This window comes from Hevea brasiliensis, chromosome 5 (assembly GCF_030052815.1).
Source record: "Hevea brasiliensis isolate MT/VB/25A 57/8 chromosome 5, ASM3005281v1, whole genome shotgun sequence".
NCBI classification, from domain to species: Eukaryota; Viridiplantae; Streptophyta; class Magnoliopsida; order Malpighiales; family Euphorbiaceae; genus Hevea; species Hevea brasiliensis.
In genome coordinates this window covers 2,797,925-2,817,343 of record NC_079497.1, presented here as the reverse complement: position 1 = coordinate 2,817,343, position 19,419 = coordinate 2,797,925, and the positions used below count along the sequence as shown (strand labels likewise).

The window sequence follows — 19,419 nt, the reverse complement described above, 5'->3', positions numbered from 1 at the left end:
GTTTCTTGTCCAAATCATAACCTCTCAAGTTGAAGGTGCAAGGTCCACAGTGCCATTAGAACTTAGATCTAACTCCCAAGCAATAAAGGTTGAATTAGCTAGTTGACGCTTTTCAAATCATTAAGATAAGCTGTGGTTGACAGCGGAATTAATATCAATTCGAGTAGATTTACACAGTAGCGTCGACCATAGAAAAGGAAAAGGGAAAAAAAAATGCACTACAAAACATATTTCTCAAGCCAGAAGATGGAGATTAGGAGAGAATGGAGATGATACAAGAAGGATAAACCATGAAACCTTCAATTAAAAACGCATCCCAAATGTATCCCCGTAAGATGTTTTCCTCTGCAGCAAACAAGTTGAGTTTCTTTTGTTTCAATCAAGTAAGAAGAATCAATTGTTTCAGAAAATTCCATTGCCTTTCTCTCTCAGGAAAGGAACGAGCTCCTTGGCATCATAGTCCTTCAACTTTAGTCCAGCTTTTGGATGCAGCATGTTGAAATTAACTACTAACTGACAAAGACAAAGAAAAGAAAACAATCAGCCAATTTCTATATACAAGTTAAATATGCACGCCAGTGTCTGTTTCCCATGTCCATGCTCATGATGAATGGCAAAACCTGAATGATTATTTTTGTGCAGAGAGTCCATAAACAATTATTTTTATTTTATTGAATCCTCTTTTAATAGATGTAATAAAAATTATTAAATATGACTAATGGCATTAAAAAATAAATTAAAATATTCTCCCTCCCTCACTCCCTCCCCCCAAGGGAATCAATCTTAAAGAAGTTGGGGGTGAAAGGAGGGGCGATGAAACCTAAAGGACAAGAAGAAAAAAATGTCTACTCTCTCTGTGTTAGCTTGCAAAGAAGAAAAAAAATTTGAGATGGATAAATCAAAACCAAAGAAGAAAGAAACGGATAAATAAAAAATCAATGAAGAGAGTGCCCCAGAAACAAGAGGAAGGGGATGAATGGTGAAGCAACAGAAAAGAGAGATGAAAATGGGCTGATTTCGTTTATTTTAGTTATTATTTAGCTTCTAAATGATGCAATTTTAATGACCCGTGAGTTAAAAATGTGTAACTCCTGTTAAAAAAAACTTGATGTGAAAAAAAAAAATCGTTCGGGGACTAAATGTCACCAAATAAATGTATAGGGACTCAATAGAACAAACGTGGAAGTTCAGGGGCCAAAAGATTTGCTTTGCCATGATGAATTGCCTAAAAGCAATGGCCAATCCGTGCCCTAAATCAATAGTTCCTAGCATTCCAATGCTAATCCATCTAGACTTCATTGTTTAGAAATTTCAACAATTTTTCGCATGGAAACAAATTGACATCCAATGTGAATAGAGCTGATCAAGAAAATAAAATAAATCAAGAAAAAGAATGGAATCAAATTGATAATTTGCAAACAGTCATTGAATCAAAATGATCACGGTTTTGCAAAATCAACCCTTGTGTGATCTTTTGCTGAAAATATGTTCTTAATCCCTTTTACATAAAGCAAAGCAACTTGATCAATAAACTTGATAAAAAAGTGATTAATCACCATCACCACAATGATACTGAAGTGGAAATTTGCAACCAAAATCTAGTTAACTATGCATTCTTGATTATATAACTTCAAAGACATGAACCATTATGAATCTTTCTAAGTTGGAATGATCACAATGAAATAAAACAGCTGCACGTGTAAAACAGTGATCCACAGAACAAAAGCACGCTGTGGAGTGTGGATGCACATCAAGCATCCAATCCTATGGATTGCAGCAGCTGAATTCCACTGAATCAGAGACTCCCACAAGTTGAAGTACCTCATAATTATATTCATCCCACTTCACAATTTTTAGCAATTAATAAGGTAGAATTGTACAAAATGAGTAATCAGTCATTTGCAGATTTTGACAATATATGATGCAGTTCTCCATGTGTGACACATTATCACATATGCACATCTATAGATACATATATATATATATATTTTTGTGTGTATGGGCATACATAAATTCAAGCTTTCCACCATGTGCGCCACCCCTGATATTCTTTCTTTCTCCTTTCTCTGAAATTTGTAGTTTTTTTCCTTCTCATTATATAATTAAGTAATTAACTGTTCATCAATTTTCTTCTTTCCCATACTAGCTAGCTCCTAAATCTAGGGAGAGCATTCGGTCGGTTCGGTTCCGAACCGAACCAAATACAAAAAACCGAAAAATCGAATCGCTTAAAAATGTAAACCGAATCGAACCAAACCAATCACTTAAGGAGAACCAAACCAAATCAAACCAAAAAATATCGGTTCGGTTCGGTTCGGTTCCGTTGCATTAAACCGAAAATATTAGAATTTTTATTCTTTTGGGCTGGGTTATGCATCTTGGGCCGGGTTATGCATTTTGGGCCTTGAGACTTATGCATCTTGGGCTGAAAAATTATTTGGGCCATTTTACTATTCAGTTTAATCGGTTTTATCGGTTTTAACCGATAAAAAACCAAACCGAACCGAAAATCGAATATATTAAAATTTTCAAACCGAACCGATAAAACTAAAAAATTGAACCGATTGAACCAAAATGGCTAGGTTCGGTTCGGTTTTTTGGTTCACACCGAAAACTGCACAGCCCTACCTAAATCTATCTATCTTTGCTCTTTCTAACAGTATATGTTTTTCAATCAGATAAATTTCAATAACCATCCTTAAACTTTAGGGATTGTAACAAAGCTATCATTAAACATAAAACTCTTGAACTTTGAAATTTTGCATAGTAAAATCATTTTGACTCCCAATAGGTGGTTTATAAAACCCAAGTGACAATAACATGGACAATTCTCTCTCCTCTATGTGAAAGTTGCAAAAGCAACTATGATTTTCTTAACATATCAACTATAAAAGAATCTCAACCGTACGGAATAATGAAGTGCTAGATGTATAGCAGCTGATTAGAGGGACTTCACCTCTAAAAAACAACAGCAATTGTCCATGTTATCACTACTCTGAATTGTCTACATTAGCGTATTAAGCGTGTTACTTATAAACTGACTATTGAAAGTTAGAAAGATTTTATTGTGCACAATTTTAAAGTTCATAGGGTTTTATATTATATTTTTAAGTTCAGGATTATTTTTGTTATGACCAAATTCAAGGACAACTCTTAAAATTTATCCTTTTCCAATATCTCACCTGCTTTACTCTTAAAACAAGATACTATAACACAACACTTTTATTCTTATCTGAATATATGTTTTCATATATTTACATGCTTTCATTATAATTATTAATTCTATGGCACAATTGGAAAGAGAACCCTAACTTAAATAACAAGATATGCAAACATATATATGTATGGAGAGAGAGAGAGAGAGAGAGAGAGAGAAGAGGTAAGTGTGCATACCTTCAGTTTTACTTCAAGTTGCAGCTCATCCATCACCTTTACCATAATACAAGGACCAACAAGTTCTTTGTCAAAAATTAAGAAGAGGGTGTACTTGTTATCCAATTTTGACTTCTCCATTCACTAATGTATTTCCATCTTTGGTAGGAACACTAGTGACAACTTTATTGTTGCTTTTTTTTGGCCTGTCTTTGTTAACATTAGGCCCATCTCTGGTAGAGCTGGCTAACTTCTTGTAAACCTTCTTTTGTGAAACTGGAGTGTCCTCTACTGCATCACTGGTTTTATCCTTAAGTTTTTCAGTCTTCTCTTCAGTTACACCATCCTGAGGTGAAATTACAGTTTTTCTAGGGTTACTCTTATCAGTTGCCTTTTGTGAGGCCAGAGTCTTTTGGTCATTTTCATCTTGCTTTGCACTGGGCTTCTCTACAGTTGGTTCTGGAAGTAGCGCCTTGCGGCTAAGGCGAAGTTGTCCCTTTTCATTTACCTGTAAAAAGCCAATGATCACTAGAGAACAACTTTTCTAGCTGGTGTAATTCCAGACAAAAATCATTGTGCCTAGACACTAGATGCATTGACTATTCATGCAGTACAAACAAATTACTTGTACAGTACTAAGGATTCAAATCCTTTAAAATAATAATAACAATTGTTAAAAAAATAAAGCTTAAGATGAAGCCTTTCAATTCATCATATAGTCAGCATTTATACAATTAAACTGAGAATCAAGTGAAGATCTTAAAAACACAAGTGAAAGGGCAAAACAATTCCTCATGCCTTCCCAACTCTGAACATGCTTAGTATGTGCGACAAAGAATTCAAATCATGAACATTCAAGAGCTATGATTCAATGTTTGTAACTTGAATTGCAATTTAATCTTGCTTTTAACCCCAAAATTTTATATGTACTTGTGACTTCAAAGACCAACATAATCAAAGACACAAAAACAGCAGAAAAAGATGAATAATGTAATAACTTTATGTCATAAACATGGGAACAGGGACAGTGAATCTCCATTATTAACTGATACACTAGTTACTTAAATTAACATATATAGGAGCTTCTATCAATGGATAAGGCCCACAAGGATGCTAATAATTCATGTCTCTAATTTCACTTACTAAACATGTTTATGAGCTCTTAAATGGTGGAGATCAGCTAAATGGATGCAAACGCGCATGCATCATGTTCAAAGTAAAACATATTGCCAACATCAAATTAATCTTTCGTTGGATATTCAAGCATTTGGGAAGTTAATGAAAAGAGAAAATAATGGAGGTAATCATTTTACTGGAACATGATAAAGTATATGACCTATCAAGGTTGCAACACCATGATAATGAACCACATAAAAAGGAACTGGAAAAATACGAAGCAAGCTATTTCCCTATTCTTTTATTAAAAAGGGTGCCAATGAAGAGAAGTTTTTTTTCTGAGTTTCTGGGCATGGTGCTTGGAAATGAATGTGCAATAAAATAGGAAATTCCCTACCTCAATAAGTTTAACATCAAGACGGTCTCCAACTTTAAAAGCCTGTCATAAAAACAGTGGTATAAAAAAATACTGTTTATATAATGGAAGAAAAAAATTTCTTGTGGCTGCTAAACAAATGCAGAAAAGGAAACTGTGTACTTACGTCTTCTGCCTTTGGTAGCCAGCTCGAAGTCAGTTCACTTATATGGCAAAGTCCCTGCAATAAATTCATAAGTTCAGGAATCTCCGAATTTTTCTGCTCTTTCCCAAAATGCATAACATAGAAAGTTAGAACTTCAACAACTTCTAAAATTTACTTAACATTTTGACAAAGAAGAAGAATCTTTGATTTGACATGTCTGATGAATAGTTTTAAAAATTACAATGTAAAAAATTAAAAATAAAAAATAAAAAAGAAGAAGAAGAGAGAGAGAGAGAGAGAGAGAGAGAGAGAGAGATAGACAATGACAAAATTTTGGAATGTTTAAATACTTGACAGTTGGGAATGACAATAAAGAGGACATATCAAACTAGAGAAGCTAAAAATTAAAGAAAATTGTTCAAGCAAGAATAAGTATGGAATTGAAAAGGTCTAGTATTTTTCCATAAGCAATTTGGACATATTGAGATGATATTATACCTCACGACCTGGGGCTATCTCAACAAAAACTCCATAAGGAGCTATTGATTTGATCTCACAATTCCTGATTAGTAAGAACAAGAAAGTCATGGAGTTCATAATTCCATAATCAATTAAGCAACAATTTAATGGAAAAGCAATATTTCTCAAAAGATGCTAATGGTAAATGAAGATGAAATGTGCATATAATTAATCTTTAAGAGTTAAGACCTATCCTAATCAACCAACAACTTTACCCATGTGACCCTCATCGAACACAAATTTAATGCAATCTGTTAATGTCTTCTGAAAAGAACAACAAAAGATAGCCATTTCAACTTTTATTCCCCCTTGATCTGAATCAAAGTCAAAACAGACAAACAACATGAAAGAAAGAATATCTCACAGAAAAGACATACCTAAAAATATCACCAACGGTTGGAACCATTGTAAGATTACTGATAATGGATTTGGATTTCTCTAGACTTGACAAATCCTTAGCTGTAATTTTTACCTGGAAAAAGCACAATAAAACAGTTCCATTAGTGATCATGTAAATAAATAAATAAAAGATAAGCTCCTTGACTGATCTTACAATTCCGTCATCATCTGCGTCAATAGCCTCTACTCCTGTTTCTTCTATAATACTCCTCACCTTCTTCCCACCAGAACCAATGATCATATTAACTTTCTCAGGACGGACCTGCAAAACAATACTGTGGTTAATACAAGCTACATCACTCTATAGGCAATCAGATTTAGTTTCAACTGGACAAACAATAAAGGGACAAATGGAAGATAACGAACCTTCATAATATGAATCAATGGGGCATACTTAGACAGTCTTTTAGAAGGGGGAGGTGAGCACTTCAACATTTCAGCTTGATCATTGAATAACCCAAAAGAAAAAAAAAAATTAGTTCAAATCACCTGATCAAATAAGATCTCAGATGCATTTTCCAAGAAATGTTGGCACAACAATGTCAATGAAGACCATATTTCAGTCCAGTTTCAATAAGAAACTGACCAGTTTTGTATAAATCTTATGTCTAATAGGATATATCATGATGTAAAGGACCTGTGCCTACACTGCAACCAATTTCCTGCCAGCTAATGATATTTAATCGTGTTATACACTTGTTGAAGTAATCACACTACCTGTGCTCTGGTCAAACATAATAATGTCCCCAAACTATTTGTCAAATATATTAACACATAGTTCAACAGAATATGTTTGATGTACCATACCAAGAATATGCTTCCGGCCATCTCTTGCCTGTAATAGTGCCCTTCTCATTACAGGTAAAGTGATTCCTCCAACCTGTCATATAAAAGAGGAAACTGAGTATGGTTTATAGTTATGGATTGTAACTCTTGGAACTGAACCAGCCAAAGAATAAAAATCAGTGAGGCTCTTTTTTCCTTTTTTTTTTTTAATTATGCGGGTTCCAAATAGGGGGTTCTTTAGAGGCACGAGCATATCCTGACATGAAATGTGAAAATTATCTGGAAAAGAAAATTTATACATGCAGATGTTAATAACCTTTATGTCCATCTGAAATGCAGTTACTCTGTCTTCATTTCCAGCAACCTGCAATCATCATGTTTTATAAGGTGAAAAACTTTTTATGTATATCATGCACCAGCTTCTGAACTTGACAGGCATTTTAAAATCTTGCAATGAGAACAATTAAGATAATAAAACAAATAAAGAAATAACAGCAACTATTACCTTAAAATCCATATCTCCAGATGCATCTTCAGATCCAGTTATGTCAGATAGAATAAGTGGTGTTCCATCACCCCCAAATTCTTCAGTATCCAAAACCATACCCATTGCTATCCCAACAATTGAGCATTTTAGCGGAACCCCAGCATCTTGCAATGCCAAGCAACCTCCACAAACTGAGGCCATGCTGTTTTACAATAAATAATAGGATACAATCACATGGTAAATGGCTTGACATGCAATTCTTAGAACCTAAAAAAACAAGGTTTTGAGCACGGGAACATTCAAAGCAAACATCTGAAGATGCAGTTTGAAAATCATAAAATTGCAAAATTAACAAAACCCTTTAATTTGGCTTCTGACCTTGAGGAGCCATTGCTTTCAGTGATGGTACTCTCAACTCGAATGGTATATGGAAAATCATCTTCAGAAGGCAATATAGGTTCAAGAGCTCTCTCCGCAAGCATTCCATGTCCAATTTCTCTTCTACTAGGTGCTCCTATTCGCCCTACTTCCCCAACACAAGATGGAGGAAATGAGTACTGGATCATTAGAACAGAGAATAACAACAGTTAGTATCTTTGTCAGAAAGGCAAAGTACATCATAGCATAAAATACAGGCATATTTCTCATGAATGAGAAAAAAACATTAAATAATTATCACAATCAACCATTTGCATTTCCTTTTCTTTATTTATTAATTCATTCCTATCCAAAAAAGAATAAATTAAAAAAATTATCTAAAGATTTCATTAATTTTCTTTCTATAGTTTCATTTGTAATAATAAAAGGAAAAAAAAAAGTAGGCAGATATAGTTAGTGTGGACAAGTATTGTATTGTCTCTCATGCAACTCCTATTCTTAAAGAATAGAGAGAGAGAGAGAGAGAGAGAGAGAGAGAGAGATAATGAAATATAACTTAAATTAGAAGAACAGCTACTTCAGAAACCATGTTAAGGGAAATAACAAAGCACACAACTGATTAGATGATAAAAAGCGGTTTTCACATACAGGATACAAAATGATGAATTCAGAAAATAGGTATTAATAGTCTTGTCTTGCAAACTAAACTCACAACTATGAACAACAAGAACTATACGCATTGATTCCTGTAGGTAACTGCATGCTGTACTAAATAAACTTATAATGAAGAAAATAAACTCAAAGAGACCTGAAGATAGAACCTCTTGAATTCATCCACATCCAAAAGGTTGTCAACTCTTTGTGCCATCTGTTTATCACCGAGTGTGACCACCGCTAGCGACTGGAAAAGGAAAAAGGATTGTTAAAAGACAAACATGCACAAGGAAGCTGACAACAATATGGAATGCCAATCTAATTGCATAGTTTGATGCAGTCCCAAAGTGTTGTTTGTGAATGACATATTCTACATTTGTATAGGCAAAAGAAAAAGAGAGAGAAGGGGGGTTGGGGGAGGAGATAACACAACAACAACTAGGAAAGATAACATATGAAAGGAGAAGGTAATGAGGAAATGAAAATCATGGCCTAAGTGAGGCCATAAATATGAGTCCCTAGATGTTCCCAGATCATTATTAGCTGTAGCCTAAAGGAAAAATATTTGAAAATCAATGCCCAGAATTGTTGTATGATCAAAAAAAGATATATGACATAGCCAGGCTAACAGTGAGCAAATTGCCTGGCAGATAGCAAGTTTGCTTAGCAAAGTATAGGACAGATGCATCGTTCATTTGCTTCAAGGTTTTTGAAACACTTGCACTCATTAACAGACAATTTTATCGCCAACCAGCCATTTCATGGAGATGACATGCAAAGACAATCACCCGACCAACAAACAACAGTCACTCAGGTGAATTTGCACTTGTTTTCATCAACAAGAAAATTACAACTATTTAAACCTGTGTTTCTCCACGGGTGAAAAGAGCACTTCCATGGGCCCTAGGGAGTAAGCCACACCTTGAGTTAATTGGGCGTATGCCATCTGGGTCTCGCCCATCACTTCTCTTTCCTCCCTGCAACAATTGCAATGTGAAATGAACATAAGACATGAACATGCTCAGCATCAGTCACATTTGGCTGAAAAAAGACAAATTCTTCAGAAGTGAAAAAGAACATTGTTATCACTGTAATGTGTGTCCCTGTTAGGTTTGTACAGTTGGAATCATATCTGTATCCATGTGTCATTAAAATACAAGAAACACTACCTAGTTAAGAAGATTAATAATGATGCCATACATAAAATGATGATTCAAAATGGCAGTGCAAGTTATTCAAATACAAATTAAAAAATCATCAAAAGAATAAGATATTATTTGCTAATACCATGAAAAATAGTGATGCAACCTTCAGACGAGTAACTCAAGAATTACTTTCATGCATTTATTGATTCAGTCTTTTCTAGTAAATTTTGCAAATTAAGTAGTATTTATTTTAATAAGAAAATTGTTTAGGAGTTTATTTTCTTCATTTTAAAAATTCAGGAAGTAGGTAGTTTAGCAATTTTCTGCTTAATTTCTCCACATGCATATTTAGGCTTTTTGGTTGCATTAAAGATTTGGATTTTAGAAGTAGTTGGGCATGCTCTTGAAACAAGATTTCATTGGTGTTGGGAAAAATGTAAAGTTCTTGCCAACCAGAATAATTTTGCTAAGTTTGAATGGCCAATAAATTCAGGCAGGAATCTCCATTCACTTTTTTTTTTTTTTTTCATAAGCTAGATAGGAAACTAAAGTTCACAGATACCATTGCAGAAAGAGAAATATGAAATCCTTTGGAAAGGAAATGGTACCAAAATCATTTTCTTTTTACTTATCCCGTGTTTGGCTTAAAATTGAGGAAAAAGAATAATAGGACTGTTGAAAATTAAAAAAAAAAAAAATCCTCTCAAAATAGGTCAGATGTTAAAGGAAAACCATGTTCAAGGAAAAATTAGTATAACCTTTTACCAAGAGGTTCAATCTCCCAAGTAAAACTCATACATTGTCTTCCTTCAAGCATATTTTTCCTTCCCTACTTAAACAAACAACAGAGAATAAACAAAATTCCTTCCCTCCTTGTCACTTTTATTTTCCATTGCTGCTCTCTTAAGAAAAATCCCCTTAGACATAATAGATATAAAAACAACTGTAAGTGACAACAGCACCTCATACCTCTACAATACGCCTCCGCAGGAATTTGGAAGTAACTTCTTTGAATACCAGTTTCACATCTACCTCTGAAAACAACTAGAAGAGGAAACCCAAATAATGTGTTAGAAGACTTGGTGAAAAAGAAGATAAATAAACCAAATCACACAAAAACTCATTGCAAGGATACAAACAAGAGAAAGCACCAAAACTGAGTTGAGACTAACCAAGGGAGAGGATTTACGTGATATTGGCTTTATGTGGACATCGCCTTCATCTACTTCACCATCCACAACAACTTCCTCATCCTCATCTTCTTCCTCAAGCAAATCTGCAACTGTTTCAGTGGTTCCAAAACTAGCATCCTTACTTACATATCCCTTTTCTGTAAGTATACTAATAACCTTTTCTTCCAATGATGTGAGGGCCTTTCTTCTTGGTATTTTGTTCCTTATTTGTAGCACGTTCACTAACTCGTCACCAGCAATTTCCTGACCAAGACAAATAAGAAATATCACCATTCATTATTGTTTAGATCTCAACAAATAATTGTACCCAAGTGACATATTTGGCACTTGAAGAACAAAGAAACAATTTTCAAAGGAGACAAAAACACAATAATGATCTTGTTAACCAGAAATCATGAAATAAGGCATGAATCACTGGAAAGAAAAATGGGCCCAACTCAAACCTGTATTGGAAACAGGTCCTTTCAATCAGAGAAATAATGTCTAAGATTGCATGCATGATAAAGGGGGAAGCCATGCAATATATCATTTGCAATCTCCTGCAAAACTATATACTTCAGAAAATATCTCCAGATGAAAGTGCATTTATGAGCTTCCTTAACAATTACAGGTGCAGAACACACACCACAAGCTTTAGTTTATTCGCTAACTCAAGATAATGCATTTTTCATCACATAAATATTTCGATGTTACCACTACAGGGAGGTCAAAAAGAAGCAGGGTGATCCAGAAACTTCAAAAGGGAAGCAATAAGATAAATTCAATAAACAGGGATGACATTGACCATACCTCCACATGTTTATATAGCTCAGAAGGGGGTAATTTGATTGCGTCAAACATCTTAGGTTTCCCACACTTCTTCACCAATGCATCTACCTCATTGCAAATAGCCCGTACTGCATCCTGACTTTAGTGAACAGGCAAGAATTTAAGTCTCTACATGGATTTATTTGCAGTTTCGGAATATATTCAAGGAACACATGAAGAAATAGATGACAAAATAAACTTTCATCGATTGAATGATTTAACATATTCCCAGAAAAGTCAATTTATATATATTAAAACTCTCTACCACACACAAAAATAGAAAAGGTTTCTAACACAAAAGGAACATAATATTTCTTTTGAATAAAAAGTAAAAGACAAGCACATGGATCGTGTTTTTCACTTCCACATTATTATATATCATAATTTAAGTTGTATTCCCAGCAAAATAACAAGTTATTACAAAGATCACCAACAATGATAAATATTACAATAACAATGTCCATAATCCACAATGAATATTTACTTACTGCCACAATTCCATATCAAGAAAGTCAACAATTATCAAATAATTGGCAATATAAAAAACCATCAGTGTTTACCATCTCTATTGTACCCAAACCACTAATAAATTCTTTGCAAGCAGCACCTCCCTAATGTTAATTTAACTTTTCCCAAAAGAAAAGAAAATGTGTAGAAGCTATACTTGAACAATAATGCATGAATACACAACCACAAACTATAGGTAATATAGAATTAATCTTTGCACAACATGCAATTAACATAGATTCTGACATGCAATCATGAAATGGTAGATAACCGACATGCTTAAAAGTAAATAAACAACCTGCCCAACTTGTACTGCTTCAAGCAACTTTTCTTCTGGGAGGAAATTGCAATAACCCTGCAAGAGATAAAAGTAATTGATAGTGAAGGAAAATTTATCCCACAAAAAGAAGGTCATTGACAGTAAAAGTCTTCTAGATGAATTTCCAATTGTTAATAAATTCACCAATGGTTGTATGCGTTTTGACATTGCTTTAGTGAAGTTATATTCCTTCTGTATCTTAATCAATCAATCTTCAAAAGGCATTCTCAATGTCTAATTCATTTTTGTTGCATCATTACTTGGGGATAAAACACATTCCAAAAATGACTGGAAATAGAATAAAGCATATGTGAAAAAAAAATAAAATAAAATAATCTAGGCACAACATTAGCCATTAGAAGTTTATAGCGATCGGGATAAAACTAATTTACAGCTAGGCTCTGATACTTTTTTTCCCCTTTTCAACCTAAGGTACATAAAGTTAGGTAGGTTGATAAAGATGTCATATGAACAATAATGACCACCAAAGAATAAATGCTAGAAAAAACAGCATGCCAACGGCAACATCAACCTTAAGACACAAACAAGTCGAGCATGGCAGAAAGGTCATTGCTTATTTTGTTATGATATTGTCAGGACTCAAGCTGTCAAATGAAAAACAGGATGAATAATCTTGCAAGAGTTTCCCTGAGAGACCAATGGCTTAAAATTGAAGCAGCAAACTGAAAAACATCCAAGGCTTCATAAGAGTAGGCATGCCAACTAAGTTTATCTATACACGGATAGCTAAAAGCAAGTCACAATATACCCATCGTTAAATATTCCATTCAGTCTCAAGATGAAAAGGGTAGCGATAAAAAATTTATCATTATCAGCTACCAACAAATAATAATTAGTACATAGACTCTAGGGCTGGCAGAGTTAAGTTGAAATTCAGGCCTAGTAAGTTCAGCTTATTCAGTTGATACTAACAATTATCCACAAAATTAATCCCAATTTAGGGTGCACTTGGCTCATGATCAAATAAAACATCATAGAAAGGCTTAACAAGAAGGTTCAGTTCATTTTTCTTTCTTCATTGAAGGATTATTGACTGATCAATCAAAGATCACATCATAGAAAGTTCTAACACAAATGATGAGTTCATTTTTCTTTCTTTGCTGGAGGATTCTGGGCTTTTATGGTAAAAGATTCTTCAATATAATCTAACTCCCAATTTTCTTCAATAGAATCCAACTCCCAATGCACTTAGGTACTTGTAGTGAACTATTAAAACTGCTATAACACTTCAATGATCTCATCAAAGTTATAATGCAAAACAATGACATATGTTTATAAAATTTCTTCTTTTGTCCAAATGAAAGAGGGCAATGGTACTCAAGAAAAGGAATTAAGTTGAAACAATTATAAAAGAGCTAACCTCTATCATCAATATTGCACTCTCTGTGCCAGCCAGTACTAAATCAAGCTCTGACTCTTCCATGTCCTTGGTTGTTGGATTCACAATAAACCTATCCCCAACAAGGCCAACTCGAACACCAGCAATTGCTTTTGTAGTTGGCACTTCTGAAAGAGCCCTGTGGAATTTGAGAGTAGCAGAATAAAATTTATATTTAATGAAGTACTGAGGAAAAAAACAAGAACTGAATCTTTTGTACAGCTTACACTGCTATTCCAGCTGCTGTAACTGCTAAGGAATCAGGGAAATGCAAACCATCATAGCTCAAAACCTGTGGGGTTGAGATAACAATAATTGAAATAAAAATCCAGCAAGAGAATGAAACGATAATTCCAAAGTAGTAGCTAATCAAGTTTCTAAATGTTGGTGATCAAGCATTGATTAAGTGACATCAAAACTTAATAGGTCACAAACTCAGATTATAACAGCAGATAAAACGACGTCACAAGTATCCAGCATGCCCTTGTTTAGGCTATGACAAATTTCAACTCTATCCACTTTTTCAGAAGCAAAACTCTGATGTTTCCTTTCAACAAGTATGCCATATATGAAATTTGTTGAAAACTCCAGAAAGACCACACAGGACTTCCAGCACCAAGCAGTAACTCTTAAGAGAGATATGCATAAAAATGGGAGAGCAAGGGCTGTCATCCAATGAATCATATTGTCAATTTAAAACTCCAGGCCATGAATCTACTTAGTTTGTAGCATTTTCAAAACCATACACATTAATTGCGAACTATAGACGAATTATGCTTATCTTATTTTAGTGTGATGTGTGTATTTCCCATCTTGTTAGGTCTCTTGGTAAGTAATCTCTCATGAGATAATTGTTACAATATCTCTTTCATACTTGTACACTTTTTATCAATAGATATAGCAATTCATATGATAGACACTAAATTAAACAAAATAAACCAAGATGAAATTCAAAAAAATTTATGAAAATGAAAATGTTTGAAAAAGAAAATGAACAAAAGATGGCAACTTTCTGTTCTTCCTTTTCGTTGTTGTTAAGAGGGAAGTCATCTCCCACCTTTGATACTTAACAGGTCAACATCTGGTCTAATAGCAAAAGTGTTAAATTTGCAACAGGTTTTAAACTTGAAAACTGCCATTCCATGCAAACTTGCTCAGGTATAGAACTGTTTCTAGATTTCCCTTCCTAGGACCTTGCTTTAGGGTCCATACTGAGTGATCCCCTCATATATCACTTGTAAATATGACTTTAGCCAAAAATGGTGTGATGACTAAAATCAGGTTTCATTATGTGAAATTTTCATATATCTTTTAGCAAACACATTAGAAAATGTGTTTAAATCCTTAAAATGATCTCTTTTTCTTTCATTATGTCCTTAAAGTGAATTTTGATATTTCACAAACATAACAAAAACTTGTGTCAAAGCAAATCAATTTCTTCAAGGAATTCAGATATAACTTACCCAAGATAGTATCTGAGTCTCATGGTAGAAACCCTTGAGCATAGTTGGGCGCAAAGGCCTATCAATCAATCTACAAATGAGAACCTAGATACAGCAAAAGGGGGAAAAAAAACACATAAATAGATAAACAATAATTTCAAAGGAACCAAGAGAAAGATTTGAAATTGTGACAGGGAAACTGCCATATACTCCAGCAAAGTATCAAACTAGATAACTTCTTTTATCTCTACTTGTTCCCCTGTGTCCAAGGAACAGCTGTTTCCACCGCACTGATAAATTGAGTTTGCACGCTTGAACTACAAAATTCTAGTTCATCAATTCAAGTGGCTTGTCAGAACAACACAGCAGAAGCAAAAGAAATCATTACTAGGAGAAAGAAGGGAATAATGACTAAGAATACAAAAGAAGGGAATAATGACTAAGAATACAAAGAAATGGATAAAAGAAAAATAGAAGAAGGAGCTGATTCCAAGGAATACAACTATTTAATAAAGGAGATAACAAAGCAGGCCATGGAAGCAGTAAACAGAACTCATAAAGCAGGTCAAAAGTAGCCAATGATAGCACTAACTCATAGCAACTGGGCATGGAGATCATCAAGACCACTCCATTCCATCAAATTCAGAAGCAAAACAAACCTAGCATATGAAGGATAGAAATATGTTCAAAACTATTGCTGCCATACAAGAACCATAAACTCCCAGTTGATAGATTCCATAATTTCAAACGTTAAGTGCTTTACAACTCCATTCATATCCATGAATGTAACAAATTAGATTTAGTTTTATTGACAAAGTGCATATATTCAATAATTGAAAGGCAATTGATTCAGCTATCAGCTTGGTTAAATATTCTTTACACTTGGAAGGGGGTGGCCAGTACCTCATGATCTTTTGCCCTCCCTTCTCGTTTGAAAAATCCTCCACTGTAGCATTGCAGATATAGAAAAAAATATATCAGCCATCTTCAAGCAATTTGCAAGACAAATGAAATGTTTGAAAAAATAGCAAGACATACCTAGTTCGACCTGCTGCTGAAAAGCGTTCTTGATAATTTACAGAAAGAGGGAAAAAATCGGAAGGCTCACTGGGAACATCATCCATGCAAACAGATGTGTAGACAATCTAACAAAAGACACATCAATGAATTGGATGAAATAAGCAATAAACCCATGGTCATTCAAGAAAAAACCCAGTCTAAAAATAACATTGAAACTATGAAAATTTGCACACAGAAGAATTACAATAATAAAATATAATTTTATGCAAATTAGAGTGCTAAAATGACAGAACAATGTTGAAAGCTTGAACGTTACATCCTAAAAACTGACGTTCATTTCCCAACAATTTTCATCCCACCCAGCCATCTTTATTCTTAGGATGCAAGCAATACTGAAATATGCTTATCAGTTCATTCACTTTTAGCTAAAATAACATTTGCTCTTTTGTCCAACAGTTGGACTGCACAAAATGCAGAAGCCCTCAACCCTAACTTCCAAGCACCACCAACCCAGTGAAAATGCAATTAAAAATCCCAGTTCTCTTAGGACAATGCAGAGAGTTTTTACCAACTAAAGCAGACAATAGTCAGTAAAACAAAATAAAAAAGTTTAAATACTATTGGCTGAACCCTTTGAATGTGCAATTTGTTTCTATCTTTATGTCGCTCTACAAAAAAAAGGTATGCACATAATAATCTCCTTTGTTTTCAAATTATAAAATGGATATAACCAGATATGCAAATCTAACTTACAGTTTCTCCATCTGTTACCATCACAGAACCACTAGCTTGTCTCCCAATATGATCTGTCTCGACCAAAATCTGAAGGAAAAAAAAAACTACAAATAGTTACATACTCAACTGGGGGAATTTTACCTCCCATATATGAATTAATCCTAAATGCAGAAGGAATTCACAAAGAAACAAAGAAAAACAAGTGGCAGCAGCCTTGTTATCAATAATAAGTATTTCTAAAGCAATGGAAAATGAATATCGATCCAAGTCGTAAAGAACCCTATAGACAAGCTTCAGTGGCCAGATTATTCCAAGCCTACTGAGAGCATCTCCCTGCTTTATCGTATATTTAGGTAAAGGGTTTCTTGAACCCACAGAGGAGCCTTTCTTTAATCGGAGACAACTTTCTATGCATCACCCTAGACACTAACACCTTCAAAACCAAGTTCCATTTGAAATTCATTCCTTCTTTGATAGCCTTCTGATAAGTGCCATAGAAGAAATCTCCCATTAGTACTAGTCATTATGGAGACAAAGCCTAAGGGCCTAGTCATTATGGAGACAAAGCCTAAGGGCTTATCTACCGATATGAAATTCCTCATATAACCGATGTAATGTGAGACATTGAGACTGTAACTTTGAACTAAATCAAAGAATACCAATATCACATTTGAAGCAAATTCAATTCCAACAGTCAAGGAAACAGAAGGCCAGGAAAAAAAATTACAAAACTCAACAATTATAGTCAAAAGTCAAATAAATAAATACATAAATAAAAGCAAAACCAAACTGACATGTCTATCTCCAAAGGGGATTTTGACAGAGACAGCTTGAGAGAAAGGTTGGGGCCCATCGATTGTAACTGACTCAGAAACTTCCGGGTCTTCCAAAGCTCTTGCACTAAACCTATCCCTTCTTTGATTAGGGAAAAGCAAAGACAGTGAAGGGAACTTGGATTTTCGCGAACTGACAAAGCGAGGGCAATTTGAGGAGAGAGAGAGCTTGCAGCGACTACGAAAGTGCGAAAATGGAGAACTGTGTAAGTAATAAGGTACCGTATGGAGGCTGCTAGGGTTTGCTAGCATTTTTTTGCGCTCAATTCAGCAGTTTCTGCAGAAAGAGTGAGAGAAAGAAGAAAGACTTTATCCGTTTCGAAGGCGCGCAGAGACTGTAATGACGTAATGATGTTTCCGGTTTATAATAGACAAGCAAACGATGTCGTGGCACAGAATATACTTGTTTGCGCATGCAACGACCTGTCGTCGAAGACTGGCCAAAATGTAGCAGAGTTTGTTTTTTAATGGTACGACTGCATTAAACTGCATCAAACTAACAAGACCATTGGCCCAATTACAAGAGGGGATCTAGCTAAGCCCACACACAAGCCGAAGAAAACAAAGGGCTGGTTTAGCGTCGATGTTAAAATTACTGTTAAAAAAATTATTTTTTTAAATATATTAATTAAAAAAAATTATAAAATATTAAATATTATATTTATTAATTTTAATTATAAAAATATTAAAATAATAAAATTATTTTTTTAAAATTATTTTTTTAATAGTATTTAAAATAATATTTTTATTTAAAAAAATAATTTCAGCATCCAAAATCCAATGTCTTAGAGACCTGCCCAATGGAGAAAGCCTAGGCTAAACGGGTAGAACCTGAAAAACGCGATCATGGCTCCAGGAAAAGGTGACTAAGAAATGGTTTTAGGGTTTGTGGTTTATATATCCACCGCCATTTCAACTGCCATGAGCCCCCCATTCTCATGCTGCTTAAGTATATCAGAATAATTATAGGGAGAAAAGTCAGCAATCCAATTAACGTATTTGCATAAATAAATTATAAATCGTAACTATCAATGAGAACTATGTGTACAAGTCATCGACAGCAACTGAGAATGGTCCTCGAAAGTTTAAAGTGCATTGCAGGCACGCTTCACCGGCAATCAATGGCATGATGAATGGCATTGCTCTCTTCTGTAGTTAATCATAATTTTCAAGCGTCACCTGGTAACAAAGGAGAACCAACAGTATCTCCTCTGTAGTTAATCATAATTTTCTGGTGTACGATAGCCATAATTTTTATTAGATCATAAACATGTATAACGAATGATAATGTGATACTCAGCAATACCTTATTGCTGTTGTAGGTATGTATTTTAATTGGTGCATCTAAGCTTGTGGTATTGAGTCACGAAAACACAGGCCTATAATAATTATAATATAATAATAATGGTCTTTTGCTGCACATATAGGGATGAAACTGCACAAATCCACGGCTCCTTAAAATTTTTATAATCAAATTTTTATTTGTAATTTTAATGTATTTTTTAAAAAATTTATTTTTTGCTTCTCTAAATTTTTTAAAATTAAATTTTTATCTATAAATTTTGGTATATTTTTTAAAAAATTATGGTTTGCTCCTTTAATATTTTTATTTTTGTGTAAATTTTATTCTTATTTTTATATTATTTAATTTAATATTTTATATATTTATTTTAATCCTGTATATATTTATTAGTTCCTTCAAAGTTGAATTTCTAGTTCCATCCTTATACACAATATTTAAAAAAAAATTTACAAAATTAATAAAATGAATAAATATTTAACATATA

General features: G+C 34.0%; 1 protein-coding gene across 5 annotated transcripts; it reads right to left on the bottom strand.

Moving 5' to 3' along the window:
- Positions 1-120: 120 nt before the first annotated feature.
- LOC110655739 (probable polyribonucleotide nucleotidyltransferase 1, chloroplastic) lies at positions 121-17,976 on the bottom strand. Of its 5 annotated transcripts, XM_021812168.2 has the most exons (25): positions 17,594-17,976; positions 16,818-16,886; positions 16,083-16,189; positions 15,948-15,990; positions 15,066-15,149; positions 13,830-13,894; positions 13,585-13,741; positions 12,183-12,239; positions 11,360-11,473; positions 10,550-10,813; positions 10,347-10,421; positions 9,096-9,209; positions 8,387-8,479; positions 7,579-7,757; positions 7,219-7,402; positions 7,030-7,077; positions 6,735-6,807; positions 6,294-6,367; positions 6,082-6,189; positions 5,906-6,000; positions 5,508-5,571; positions 5,031-5,084; positions 4,886-4,927; positions 3,394-3,880; positions 121-513 (listed from the first exon to the last, which is right to left on the bottom strand). In XM_021812168.2, the coding sequence occupies exons 1-24, from the start codon at positions 17,882-17,884 to the stop codon at positions 3,491-3,493; spliced, it is 2,844 nt and encodes a 947-aa protein (XP_021667860.2). In that variant the 5' UTR covers positions 17,885-17,976; the 3' UTR covers positions 121-513; positions 3,394-3,490. The 5 variants fall into 5 exon arrangements, with proteins under 5 accessions (XP_021667860.2, XP_021667864.2, XP_021667863.2 ...); XM_021812172.2 differs by lacking the exons at positions 16,818-16,886; positions 17,594-17,976 and adding an exon at positions 15,255-15,371 and having other exon boundaries at positions 16,083-16,183; XM_021812171.2 differs by lacking the exons at positions 16,818-16,886; positions 17,594-17,976 and adding an exon at positions 15,637-15,703 and having other exon boundaries at positions 15,066-15,371; positions 16,083-16,178.
- Between the last annotated feature and the right edge of the window lie 1,443 nt (positions 17,977-19,419).

Bases quoted from the DNA above. Each gene is read 5' to 3' on its own strand.
- LOC110655739 (XM_021812168.2), bottom strand. From the start codon at position 17,884: ATGCTAGCAAACCCTAGCAGCCTCCATACGGTACCTTATTACTTACAC. The intron at 11,474-12,182 runs GTTGTTTATTTA...CACTAAAGTCAG, and splicing joins AAGCAGTACAAGTTGGGCAG to GATGCAGTACGGGCTATTTG. The intron at 8,480-9,095 runs GTTTAAATAGTT...TTCCTTTTCCAG, and splicing joins TCACCCGTGGAGAAACACAG to TCGCTAGCGGTGGTCACACT.